Source organism: Quercus suber, unplaced genomic scaffold, assembly GCF_002906115.3.
Source record: "Quercus suber isolate HL8 unplaced genomic scaffold, Cork oak 2.0 scaffold_289, whole genome shotgun sequence".
Taxonomy (NCBI): Eukaryota; Viridiplantae; Streptophyta; class Magnoliopsida; order Fagales; family Fagaceae; genus Quercus; species Quercus suber.
Window position 1 is genome coordinate 682,830 of NW_027069745.1, and position 14,499 is coordinate 697,328.

General features: G+C 36.3%; 3 protein-coding genes across 3 annotated transcripts; all 3 read right to left on the reverse strand.

Annotated features, from left to right (window-relative positions):
* Window positions 1-3,957: 3,957 nt before the first annotated feature.
* On the reverse strand, window positions 3,958-4,813 carry LOC112001575 (uncharacterized). Its single transcript, XM_024033754.2, has one exon. It carries the CDS (start codon window positions 4,626-4,628, stop codon window positions 4,104-4,106), a length of 525 nt encoding a protein of 174 aa, XP_023889522.1. The 5' UTR covers window positions 4,629-4,813; the 3' UTR covers window positions 3,958-4,103.
* Window positions 4,814-7,643: 2,830 nt separating this feature from the next.
* Window positions 7,644-11,357, reverse strand: LOC112024093 (ras-related protein Rab7). The gene is made up of 7 exons (XM_024056732.2): window positions 11,191-11,357; window positions 10,834-10,860; window positions 10,621-10,720; window positions 9,561-9,707; window positions 9,394-9,474; window positions 9,089-9,234; window positions 7,644-8,060 (listed from the first exon to the last, which is right to left on the reverse strand). The coding sequence occupies exons 1-7, from the start codon at window positions 11,241-11,243 to the stop codon at window positions 7,991-7,993; spliced, it is 624 nt and encodes a 207-aa protein (XP_023912500.1). The 5' UTR covers window positions 11,244-11,357; the 3' UTR covers window positions 7,644-7,990.
* A 1,227-nt stretch (window positions 11,358-12,584) lies between these two features.
* On the reverse strand, window positions 12,585-13,967 carry LOC136071147 (uncharacterized). Its single transcript, XM_065782088.1, has one exon. The coding sequence runs from the start codon at window positions 13,965-13,967 to the stop codon at window positions 12,585-12,587; it is 1,383 nt and encodes a 460-aa protein (XP_065638160.1).
* Window positions 13,968-14,499: the final 532 nt, after the last annotated feature.

Below are 14,499 nucleotides of genomic sequence, written 5' to 3' on the forward strand. Positions count from 1 at the left end.
TTGGCTCAAGTACATTAGAGCTAAGCCTTATTCATATCCAATCATCTAATATCTAATTAGATGACAGTTCATGATTCAATGGTTCCACAAAAAAGTACTATAAAGCATGTCAATAATATACATACATATATATATATATATATATATAATGGCATGATCCCATTTGTTCACATTGTAGTACTATATTCAACCCCAAAAAAATAAAATAAAACATTGTAGTACTCTAAAGAAAACTTCAAGTCAATAATATATTTAATTGATTGTTTGTACATTAGTAATGGCATGATCCCACCCAATGTGAACAAACTTTGAAAAACAAACAAATTGCAACCTATCTATTTCATTGGAACCATATAATCCAACACCAACACGTATTCATCAGTCCACACATGAACCACACCATTCGTATGGAGTTAAGGACCACTGAGTGGTTTGTCCCATTTACACTCTGTTTTTAGGATTTGGCCATACCATTATGTTGATTGAGAGCGACGGAAAATGATTGAGGTTCAAGCTTTGGGCTCCATTCATAGCACATCAAACGTTCATCTATCATGAATTAATTACAGCACTCACATTTAGAGAATGAAAAGAGGGATTGCATCAAAATCAGGCTTCATGCAATTTGGATCACATAAACTTGACACCATGATCCGTTAAAGTTAAAGGAAAAAGTTACAATAGGCCCCAGCGGTTTTGGGTTAGTACAGAGACCGAATTATGTTCAGATTATTCCAGATTCCAACACCAAAATGTCGGCAAACCATCAAGCTAAACTAAACTATCCATACATGCCAAATGAAATATTTATTATATATACTTCGGAAGTAATATGGGGCAATGGGGCTTAATTACTAAATTAAGCCCAGTTGTTAATTTGATTAGTGATCAATCGATAGGAAATACCAAAACAATCACAAGCAACCCAAGCATCGCAAAGTGCATACAAATAAAAAAGGACCCAAGACCAGGCAAAAAAAACTCTCTAGGACCTATGACACCAACTAACATCACTAACAAGAATAGTTGCAATACAACTCACTTACAAACCCTCCAAGCTATATAAATGACAACGTATTTGAGCTTTTCACTCTTGATTGCACCAATCTTGTATCCTTGCTAGCCATTGGTTTCGCCAGTTGAGCCACCAACTGCAAGACCAAGTCTCCTTGTCCACTCTAAGGTCTCTTAAAGATTTAGGGATTGCTGCAATAATTTCTAGTACCAAGCATCAACTAATAACCCTAAAAAGTACAAGTGTTTAAGGCTTCGGTCTTCTCCGATTTGGCCATTTGAGAGGGTGAAGGTAGAAACTACAATGGATTTTTATCCTAAATAAAATGGGTGGCTGTCTAGCTCTTTAATATGAGAATCGAGTGTGAAATTTCTTAAGATTAGATGGCTATATGAGAGGGTAATTGGATGGGTACTACAAAAAATGAGTGTAACAAATTTCTCCCTAATTCGCAATCTCACTCAACCGAGTATCGAGCAAGTGTCTAGTAATGTTGCAAGTTAATTGATTTTCAAACTATGAAACTCGCCTAACGTGTCCATCTCACTCAACCGAGATTCTTTACCCAGCAACTTCAATTTCAACACTTTGAGCTCTCAATCCAATTACAAGGTAACCCACAAACGTTCAAATCATACTAATAATAATAACACAGAATATATCAATACTAAGATTATGCAGGAACTTTGGAAGTTAAATTAAACGTCCTATACAGCAAATGTATGTTCATAGACAACGTGTTAAATGTTTCATTTGAAACCCCATAAAGCGAGAGAGAGAGAGCCATATGAATTAGTAATTTATTTTTGCTTAAGTAGAAGTAAAGGTAAAGGACAACTGAATTTAGACTTTTTTTGGGTGGGAGGGGGGTAATTCATAGATTTTTTATAGTACGTTTAGATCGGTGCTTTGCAAATTTGTTGAAAGTAGAAAAAAATACACTTATACATGGGAAAATAAGTGAAACTTTAAGAAGTTGAACATAAGAAGATAGAATAAAAAAAATGCTAAACCAAATGCACATTAAAAATTTTGAATTTGTAGCATTAGATAGTCAGTGCCAAACACGTCTAAATTATTGTTCAACCAAAAAAAAAAAAAAATCGAAACTAATGGAGTATATACTTTCTTCTTACAAATTAATTAGATAGATCTTATAGCCGGATTTGGGGTTTAAACCTAGCCATAAGGTCTTAATCTTTTTTTCTTTTTTTTTTCTTTTTCTTTTTTCCTTCAAATTACTTTAAAAAAAAAAAAAACGACGGGATAGAGACAGCTGCATACAAGCATCTTTCCAACAACAAAACGACGGGAACACCTAGCTAAGCTATCAATTGAGCGATCAACAGCAATGTCTCAATTCGCTCAATAGCAAGGTGTCAATTTCTAATTTACACTAAAAAGTAAAAACTTGCACACTTTGATTGACTCTAAAAAAAATTGTGTCGGCTTTGCCTCCTAGAAATATCAGCAAATCATGCCATATGTTTTTTGTTTTTTTGGAGAACTTGATTACAAAGGGAAGGAAAGGGTAAAATTGAACTCGGAATGTTTCAATTGAAAATATCAAAATGGTGCCAACCGAGCTCCCGGCACGAAATAAGCTTTTTTGTAATTGAGAGAATGTTTTTGTTTAGTTTTGTGGTGAAGGACAGCCCATTCATATAGATCAACTTCTAGTTTTCACATCTCCAAGTGCCATGTTATGGGCCATCTCAAAGGCCCAGTAGGCAATTAACCATCTGTTGAACTATACTCTGGGAAAAGCCACTTGCAGTGTATCTCCAGTCTCCATGAAGCTCTAGTAGGCAGGTTGAATCAGTAGCTATTTCTGCCTAAAAGGACTGGGTTCTCCAAGCAATGATAGATCCTTGGGATTACATCATTTGTTGATACAACATGGCATCGTTTGTACTAAAAATAAAATAAGTGTATGAGTTTAGATCTATTTAATATTCTATTAATAATTGATAGGATTCTAAGTTAGGGATTGGAATTTGGGTGGTTGATTCAAGATAGCCAGGTCTCCTAGAGAATTTGTGATATAGAATAGAGAACAGAAAGTATAGAAAGGTCATGAGCTTCAATCTTATTACTTCAATGCAAGTACAATCAGATCTCCTTCTATTTAACAGTTCTCTTAAAACCTAACATAAACCAACTAACTGCTAACTAGCCGCTGATTGGTAGTGTAATTAACTTCTAACTGCATTCTTAAGCATGCTCAATTCTAATGATACATGTAAATTACAAAGTAGCATATGCTACAAATTACCAACTATCCAGCTTGGATGCCATTGTGCTACTGAAATGCCACTTAGCTCAGACTGCACTTGCTAGTTGCTACTTGCTACCACTACAAGCTGTGACCACCAATCCAGCTGCACTACATCAACTATCTTAAGTGCTAGTAAATTATCAATCATTTACTTTTGTTATTGCTATATACGATGTGGGACTTGAATCCAAATCTTTTGTTCCCCACACTCTCTGCTCCAAAAATCAAAATCTGCAATATGTCCATCTATTTGATTAATTCTTAATCATATGCTTTTGCTTATTTCATTTACCTAAAATAAAATAAAATAAAAAACCTAAAACATCCCTTCCACCACTACTAATCTCTATGATGATAAAATTCTTGGGAGCAAAATATTGCAAGCAGCATTCCATTTCTTTTTTCAGCAAAAGAACCATCCCGACTCTTGTGTTGGCAAGGTATTCTTCCTTATACAAATTCAATCCCAACTTAGGCCAAATGGAAATGCAACCTTTTTTAAACCACAATCTATTGGGTTAGAAATGCATTCTTTGTTATAGAAATTCAATCCTAACTTATACAGAGTTCATTTCCAACTTCTCAAGAGTACCTAAAGTTTCAGCATTCAGTTCACAAGTTACCCCATGTATATTCACTATTCAATCCTAATAAATCACAATCAAATTTCTAATACCAAAGTTTATTTCCATAACCAGCTACAACAAAACTTCAAGACCTCATCATATACAAATACAATACAATACACAAAAACAACAACAACAACAACAGCATAGACACTTTGAAAGAAATGTAAGAAAAAAAATATATTCAAACAAAACCCTCAGTTAAAGTTGGTTTTTTTTCACCTTCTTTCTCATCATTTCCACCATTCTTCACTTTCTCTCCAATCTTCAAACCCTGCAACCCTTCCACACAAGCTTTACCCCCTCCATCTCTCACACCCACTCCTCCTCCCACCACCACCACATCACTTCCTTTCTCCTCAGCCTCGCCGCCGACCACCACGTCGTCCGGGCCCACCTCTGGGACTCCATTTCCCTTCTCCTTAGCGCAGGGCCCCGAATCCGCTTCATCTTCGTGCTCCGGCGAAAGTCCGACCAGCGTGTCGTTGGCGCCGGCGGTGGCCCAGGGGTCCTTGACGCAGTTTCCTTCGTCGTCGTCGTCGGTGGCGAAGATTGAGGAGGCGCGTGACTTCACGGCCGTGGCGGCTCTGAGAAATGCTTCTTTAATCGAGTCCGGTGGGAGCGCACAGTCTTCGAGGCCTGCGTCTTCGAGTCGCGGAGGTAAGATCTGGTTCAGTAGTCCACCTTCTTGATCCTTCGTTGTTTCCATGACTGAAATTTTGAAAACCCTAACCCTAATTCTTGGACAGTTAAAACGCCACCCTTTATGACCGTATAGCTTGAGCTATGGATTTTGCATTATATATTGGAGGGAATAGAGAGGAGATCTCGGATCGGTGGGGTTTTGTTTGTTGAATGGTTTTTATTTCCCATTTTAGCCATGAATTCATGTTGGTTTTAACAAGCTAAGTTGAGCTAGTCCATTTAGGGACAGGACTGTCAAATGGGTCATGGCAACGTGTCAGTACTTCTCAACGAGGGTGACACGTGGGTTTCAGGGCCACGTGTCAAAGCAGGACAGTTATTTCAGTTTGAAGGTGCTCAACCGAATAGTTAATTATGAGAAATTCTTCGTTAACGTTGGGAAGATGTACAGTGTTTTTAAAGAATGTGTACATGTACATAATGTAAATATTAGTACATTGATAGTGAAATATAAACTAACAAGGACCAAGTTTAGTATTGGCAAAATTTAGTTACAAAATTATTTGTAACTTCAATATCTTCTTATTAGAAGTAAATTTTGATAAATCCACTATTGAATTACATTTCTTTATATCTTTCATGCTTACAAAATTTTTAGAAAATTAAAGATTAATAACTATGTCATTAATAAATTATTTAAATTGCAAGTTTTTGTAATTTACAATTATGCATAAAATATAAGTTTATAGATCATATAGTAAATAATATCTAATTGTCACAAAATTTGACATGTGTATTAAGATAAAAAATAACATGCAATTCAACAGTTAAATTTTCAAAATATGTAGAAATACTTATTTTATTGAGTAAAATTGTAGTATTAGGCTACAATCAATTTTGTAGTTACAGTTTTTCCAACATATAATTTTCCGAATAATTATATTTATTGTGTATTGTGGGGGAGAAAAACCCAGCCCAACTTATTGGGCCCAAGGCCCTGAATGAGGAACACTCTTCATCCGAGGAGATGAGGCCTTCAGTCGGAAGCCCACGCCAATGGGGGACGCCTGGAGATGATCACGAATACCATCCGAGGAGATGCTCATATGTCCGAGTAGTCATGCATCCTCGGATCCGAAGAGGTTTGATCAAACACGAGTATGGGAGGTTCAAGTGATCTATTTGACAAGTGTCAAGAGGGAGAGGAACCTCGGACACACATAAAGATAACGGCAACAGAGAAATATCAAGGAGGCATACTATATATAAGGGAAGGGTACCTCTGATAGTGGGGGACCGAAAAAGGGAGAGAAAAAGAAGATATTTGATTGCTGTAGCTCCAGATATTGTAATCCTAAATGATCAATGAAAAGCTCTTCTTCGGACATAACACTCATACTAGTCCGAGAACACATTAATCCAAATCTTCCCATTAGCATTGCTGTTTGATATTGTTATTTTCATTATTAGCCTAGCTCTTTCACCCACTCTCTACAAAATTTATTGTCTTGGGCTCGGTGGGCCAAGGACCCATACTTTTTTGGGCTTGGGCTGCAAAAACGGACCCTACATGTATATTAATAAAAAAAAATTAAAACAGTTTTGAAATATTTTAACTTGTGATTATTCCATTTGACTTGATCATAAGAGTTTCTTTATTTATTTATTTTTATTTTTTATAAATGAAAATGCATTAAGAAACTAAGAAGAGTTTGGAATCAAACAGATAATAGAATCCATTGAATACTGCCCCTAAACAGATAATAGAGCATTAGCATTTGGAGTTCTAAAAAATTACTTATTTTATACTCTAAAAAGTTAGTTTATTCATTTTAACAACTCATTTTACAATACACTAAACATCTAATTTCTTATTTTTATATACAACCCAATAAAATAATATAAACTATATACTCAAAAAAGCTAGATTGGTATAAGGGTTTAGAGTCTTGAATCAAATTTTTTATGTTGTTTCAAATAATTTCAATTGTTAATGGAATCTAGACCACCCATTATTTTGGAAAAAAGCAGCAAGCTAGATAGCCTCCATTGGAATTTTTATTATCTTTTTGCTCTTGCACAGTGTATCCTCAAAGCTTTCAACCAGAAACTAATCACTGTTCGCACTGAGTGAGCCCACAAAGGGGTAAAGTGTTGGCCCATGAAATTCTTTTCAAAGTGCAGGTAGCAGGACTCGAACTGGGGAGCACACCCAGTCGAGCCTGGTACAAACACTTTGAGACTGAGAGCCCAACCAACTCAACCTAAGGCACGTGCAAGTTTACTTCATATTACAATTCTCTCCATTTGAAATTAATCTATTTCATGGTTCAAATTAAGTATTAATCGTGAAATAGACTCACATTTCAAGTAGAAATAGAAAAGATTCTATTCTATATTAAACTTGAATTCAATAGGACCTTTATTGAGAAATTGAGACGAGAGTTCTCCCTTCTCTCGAGGGATGGTTTTGTTTAGAATAAAGAATGAGAGCAATGTCAAATAGTGACTCTACCTAAACATGACTAGTACTCCTTGAACAGCACCTATAAGGGTCTAGATAGGAAGGTGAGTTGAGGTATAACATAATCTCCGCTCCATCCAATGCGCCTATAGTTTCAGTGGATGGAAAACATGGTGCTTAAGCTAAACCCCACTTCGAAGTTTGAAGTCACACGCTAGAAAAAATTACCGTTCAACAACTCAATCCAACGCTTTATTTTTAGACGATTCAAAATGTTTATAAACTTTAGTCTTTCGGGGAAGGTGATAATCATGAATCCAAGGGAAAGAAAATATCAATTATCAGTTTATCACCAAAAAATACTACGCATATCTAAAGCCATCCAAGCCCTCAATCTCCAAGAGAAGGCATCAATAACTGGGCCAAAATAGTACCACCTGAAACTGAAAGTCACATCCTCTTGTTTGCCTACAGTTTCCTTTCCTTGTGCAACATTTATCAGGATTTTGGTTGTTTATTTCAGGTTCACAGAATTCCAATAAATTGTGTTAGTATATTGCATTCTGAAAATTCTTCAAAACTTATATCGTGAGCACAGTACTAAATAAGAAATGATTTATCCAAGATGCAACATACAACCATTACAACTTAATATGAAAATTATCATCTATCACAAGTGATACAAGATTCATAATACAAGATTCACAACTTAGCAACCAGGTACAAATTACATTTCCAGAGGAACAGAAATGAAATATGGAATACAGATAAAATATAAACAGAAACCAATACAAAGACAATCAAGATACCTTTTCTGACCCAGTAATGATACAAAATAAAATTTTATAACCTTCTTTCCTATACTATTGATTGTTAAAATGACTGACTTATAAATCACCAAATATTAGTGATAGCTGTATCTGGAAATCTGAGGATCAAAAAGCACCGATCCAAGAATGCTTCTAACATTCACAACCCGTAGATCTTTGCTGCCGTCCACCACCCGCAACATCAATGGTTTCAGGCAGGTATCTTCCATTAAAAAAAAAAAAAGGAAAAGAACAAAGTGCAATCAATTAGTATAATGTTAAGATAATTGGGTTTCTAACAAGATACATCCAGAGTTTAAAAAGCTAAAATACAAGAAGACAGATCTAGATTGAATATCAAATCAGTGATCATTATAATTCATTTGACATTTACTAAAGAGATAGGAGTTTTACAAAACAGCTGTGATCAAATGCAATGCAATCCTCTTGTGGCACTGATGCTGGCCATAAAATTTTTACTATTTCTATCGAAGACCTACTGGGGGTTGAGCTCTACATGTATCCAGATCAAACCCCATTCTTTGAGGTCAAACATACCCCATGATCCACCTATTGTTTCATTAAGAAAAAGTGGAATGGGCTCAATGGGTTTGGATGGCAATTTCAAATTGCCTATTAGTGTGCACTGTGCTCTAGAGTGTAATTGCTCTCGATAGATTCACAGAAATTTAAAATGAAGACATGAAAGTGTAACTACCACAGTTTCAGAAAGAAGAAATGAAATCATGAATTTGATAACTGCTTCAATTTATTCAGCTGTACAGAATCTCTGTCTGAATCCAATTACAACAAAATGACAAGCACGGTTTAACCTCATTTCCAACAGCACAACCCCCAGTCAATCATGCAGATGCTGCCACCATGGCAGCAAAAGAAATACAAGGCTTTTAGAAATAGTTTCTTTTCCGATTTCTGGCCCCAGCATAGACAGTTCTGGCCCCATCATACATTATTCTGACTTCCAAAACTATATGGTTGAGGGAAAACTTAGCTTCCCAGTACCTCATAATTAACAGGGGATGTAGGTTGATAAAACTTAGCTTCAGAAATTAGAGTTTTGCAAGTATGCAATAAAAATAATAGAACTCAGTCAGATGAGATAAGCTTGTTTTGGCCCCAAAGAGAGGGAGAAAGGAAGATTTGAACTAGTGACCTCAACTTCATGAGACGTGGTCCCCAAACAATTATGCTAATCCTTGAGGTGAAATTTAGATGAAATAAGATACTCACATTTCTTCTTCAGGTTCATTCTTGAGTGCATTTTTGGCTATACACTGGAAAGCATCATCAACATTGAATCCTTCTTTTGCAGAGGTCTCAAAATATGGTATATTTCCCTTAGAAGCACACCATGCTTTGGCTTTCTTCTCAGAAACCTGCAACCAAAAGACAGAGAACCATGTTAGCAACAGCAGCTGCATAGGCATCTCCATAACATCACCTATTATTCCAAAATCCAGTTGGCTAGATTCTGAGACCACTAGATTTGCCAATGACAAGAACAGAAGTATGACAAGTGGAGGCAAAGAACTCACCACTCGACTATTCCCACCATCAACATCTATCTTGTTCCCCAACACAACAAACGGAAAGTTTTCAGGGTCAGAAGGGCTGGCCTGAACATCAACGACAAAGAATAACTTTCAGTGACCGTTTATTAATAAATTAAGGTTGTTTGGGCAACTAATAGATGGATAAGTACCTGAATCAGAAACTCTTCCCGCCAGTTATTAAGATTGTCAAATGACTTCATGACATTCACGTCATACACAAGAACACAGCAGTCTGCACCACGGTAGAAAGCCACACCAAGACTCTGAAACCTTTCTTGCCCAGCAGTATCCCAAATCTGTATATAGGAACATGAAGTGCTACCCTTAAAAGATTGCAGGTGAAACTATTCCAGCATCTTCAAGGTCTTTAGTTCTAATCAGCAATTTTATTTTCTCCAACAATGGTATAAGCTATGTAAACAATATGGCATTAAATATTACTTTTCTTTTTCATTGGTAATATGGCATTAAACATTAGATAGGAAAATTTATATAGTATTGGCATCTATTATAAATGTTATGATAATCAAAGGAAAAAATGGTTAGCAAAAGCAACAACATAGGGATACAGGCAAAAACTTTTGTTGTGTACCAAGAACCTCTCCTCCCCTCAACAACAACAAAGTGCTAGTCCCATAATTTGGGGTCGGCTATGGATCCTCAACAAATTAGATTGTGTGCCACATAAAATCTTTTTCTCCATTCTATTCTATTTAAAATCATGCTCTCCATTACTTCCCTATTTGACATGTTCTTTTTTATTATTTATATTAATGCTATTTTTGGCCTTCCTCTACCTTTTTTTCGTTCCCTCATCTTAAATCAAATCACTCTCCTCTAAACATGATCAAAACAACTAAAGCAACTCTCCAACACCCCCCACCCCCCACCCAAAAAAAAAATATATATATATAAAAAATTCCCATTTTAAAATTAATTTCCGTTTGGTTACTGAGAAAATGAAGGAAATTTTTTAAATAACTGATGAGTAAAGAGAAAAACCCAGCTCAATTAGGTTAATAGTGTTGGTTTTGGTTGAGTTTGTTTGGATTTCTTGANCCAATTCGCATTCATTAACATGCAATTCAAGACGAGAATGAAATGCTAATAAATAGATACCCCATTATTCAGACCTTGTTCATACATATTCATAAATAAATAAAAAAGACAAGTTATCAATATGAGAAAACCTATGCAGATCGCTCTAACCTGCAATGTGAACAACCTATCTTCAAACTGAACTTCCTTAGTCAGAAAATCCGCCCCAATCGTCGCCTTGTACTGATTACTAAACTTACGATTCACATACCTAATCACCACAACAACACACAACATTCAAATATCAAAACAAACCCAACAAAGAAAAAAATTATAAAAAAAACTCAGGAAACATAAATCCAAGATCTGGGTTTTAGAAGGTACTGATTCATCAGAGAAGTTTTGCCAACCCTGCCAAAAACAAAATCAAGCAAATTAAATATTATATCCCACATTGCAACATTAACCCAAAACTCTACATTAAAACAAAACAAAAAATATATATATATATATATATATTATAAATAAAATTGAACCAATTTCATTTTCCAAAAATCACAGCATTTATTGTTTCTGCATTATCAAAATCAACAACTCAACCAAACCAACACTATTAACCTAATTGAGCTGGGTTTTTCGCTTTACTCATCAGTTATTTAAAAAATTTCCTTCATTTTCTCAGTAACCAAACGGAAATTAATTTTAAAATGGGAAATTTTTTTTTTTTATATTTAAATTTACCCGCTGTCGCCGAGGATAATGACCTTTAAAAGCATGCGCCTACGAGAAGCCATGGATCAGAGATTCAAAGCTAAGAGTTTTTCAAATTTAGGGTTTTCACAAACGAAGTAAAGAAATAAATTTTGGGAATTTATGGGTTTGTGAATTTGAATTGAAATTTGATAGTTTTGTAACTTTTGTTTGTTTGTTTTTGTGGGGCTGTTATTGTTGAGGGGACCAGCCAATCATGGAGCGCCAGCGAGGATTCAGTGCCGGTAATTTTTAAATCCCGTTTATACCCTCGGTTTTGGATCGGTTTTACAGTTTTAACCGCAGCTAAAGAAAACTTTGTTCCTAAACGTTAAGTTTAGGACCTGTGGACCACGATGTGAATATTATTTGGACACTGTCAAATGTTGCTTATTACACTTTTAAATTTAGGCTGGTATTTAAAATTGGTTTATTGCTCTTTAAAAATGGTAACACATATCATCAATTATTCAATTGATGATATTAATGTGTCTCTTCCATTTTGATTTACATTTTCGCTGCTAAATCCACTTTAAAATGCCTAAAAACAAAGTTGTTTTTTTTACTTTTTCTGTTTTTCCTTCTCTTTTCTTCAAAATGACATATTTTGTAGTGGGTTAACAAGATTATATACCAGATATTGACAAATGGGTGTGCACAATATGTGAATTTTTTACTAGATGTCAATGAGCTTTATTAGTTTTTGATGTTTGGGATAATTTATTTCTATTCTTTTTTTTTTTTTAAATGAAAAGACCATAACTTTATTATGAAGAAGATAAAATCAATATATCTTAAGCCACATCAAATTTAATAATATTCGAATTTTTCTCTATCCAAATTACATAATTATCAATTCACTTAACAAATTGTGTCAAAATGTATGCTGCTTGATTGCCTTCTCTCTTAATATGTGAGATTTTTTTACATATCTAAAAATACTTGTTGCTTGTGTGGCATATCCGTGACATGATGTTAACAATAGCAATTTGTGGACTGCTCATCATGCCTACCACAGCATCAGCAACTAATTTTGAGTCACATTCAGTTAATTCTTAGTATCTATGACTTCAATTTTAACACACTTACATCAACTGAGAGGACAAAGTAGTAAATTATAGCAAAGCTTAAGCTGGCTGTGGAAATCTAATGCGTAATATCATCCAGGTTGTCATGTATGACAGTTATGTTTTTTTTTTCTTTTTTGATAGGAATGTATGACAGTCATGTTGTTAGACTAATTGGTAACCTCATCTTTCCAATCCCACTAGATAGATTTTAACTTCCTTTGTTTGACATCACAAATGACATCATAATATTTTTAGGCGGCTAACTTTGCTCTATTCAAACTAGTCACAGCGTGTCGGCATTTGCATGTGCAAAAATCACGAAAAATTGCCCACTGGTGTTTGCTTCCTTCTTCCATGAGGACTAGCCAAACTTTTACCCTTCCTACTAGATTTCCGCACATCAGAAGCACTCCCCGACTTAACACCTTTAGATGGGCAGCAAACACTGCCCTTGATGCCAGCTGAGCTAGGATGAGACCCAGCCCATGTGACGAAAGAGAAAGCGTGATCTAGCGACTGACATGAGGGGCTGGCATGAGAAGGCTCAGCGCCAAAATTTGCCGTGTCTTGGGAGTAAACTCCACTCTTTTCCAAAGCACAATTAGACAAGACTTGTCTTCCCTTTTTCCCGTTCCCTTCAAAGGCTCCGCGATGGGACTTAATGTCATTTTTGTAAGGTTGGTGATTGGCTCGAGGCACCTGACCTTCCCTACTTCCAAAAGCACTAGTGTCAGCCCCGCGGCCTGTCATGCTTGCAAGGAAACGTGACTTACTAACATTGGGTCCTACCTTTCTTCTAGTGACCAACATCCACGGTCCAAATTCCTCACGCGCCTCCTCTCCTGGCTCGTCCACAGTTCGAGATTCGCGCCCACTGGTCTCACTATCTTCCCTTCCAAAAGATCCTCTTTCCTCCTCCTGTCTCTGCTCGGAATTACTTGCCCGGACCGTATATGGACAAGCTTCTTGTCGGTGTCCAGCACGGCCACAAGAAAAACATAAAGAGCTTATACCTTCATATTGAATTTCCTGAACCACCCCTTCCAACAGGATTCTTCTAACCAAAGGCTTATTGAGGTCGACTTGAATGCATATCCTAGCGTATCTTCCCCTCGTCTCCGAAGCCGTATTTGCATCAATCCTTAGAACAGGTCCAATGGAATTACCAATCTCTTTAAGGACGGCAAGCTCATAATATTCAAAGGGAAGTTCAGGCAGGCGAGCCCATACTGCAACCAAACTGCAAGCAGCCAATGAAGGTTTAAAATTTGGTTCCCACATTCTCATTGTAAGGTAGTGACCCCCTACAAACCAAGGTCCCCCCCTAAGCACCCTATCATAATCCTCAACAAGGCCAAACCGAATCAAAAAGAAGTCCTTCCCCAGGTCTACACAGTCTAACCTGCCCGCTGGTTTCCACATGCTCATCACCCTGGAGTGTAGGAAATGGAAGCCCACTGTTCTCCCAAAAACCTTAACAATAAGAGCATGAGCCCATTTAGCTCTAATGTGACTTCTAGTCTCTGGTTGGAGCTTTACCGATATCAGTCCCATGTTCAGATCATCAATGTCCGCATCAGGCACACTACTCTCCATGTTTGCTGCTTCCAAGTTGAAAGCTTGCATAAACGCTCCTGGGATTTCACCCAAAAGCTTATCCTTGAAGGATATCGGGGAAGTAAAAGCAGTGGTGTCCATTGCCTCCTTGATTTTTTTTGGTACTCCGTTGGAGTTCAGCATCTTCCTCTCTAGACCTCTCACGCTCAGGCCTCTCACTCTCCATGAGTAGTTTTTCTACTTGTATTCTTATTTCTAATTCTTAGTATCTATGACTTCAATTTTAACACAGGTACATCAACTGAGAGGACAAAGTAGTAAATTATAGCAAAGCTTAAGCTGGCTGTGGAAATCTAATGCGTAATATCATCCAGGTTGTCATGTATGACAGTTATGTTTTTTTTTTCTTTTTTGATAGGAATGTATGACAGTCATGTTGTTAGACTAATTGGTAACCTCATCTTTCCAATCCCACTAGATAGATTTTAACTTCCTTTGTTTGACATCACAAATGACATCATAATATTTTTAGGCGGCTAACTTTGCTCTATTCAAACTAGTCACAGCGTGTCGGCATTTGCATGTGCAAAAATCAAAGTCTATTTTAGCACAATTTGCATTTCAAAACAACTCACCCTAGATGGTTTATTTTACACTATTTTTTTTTATTAAA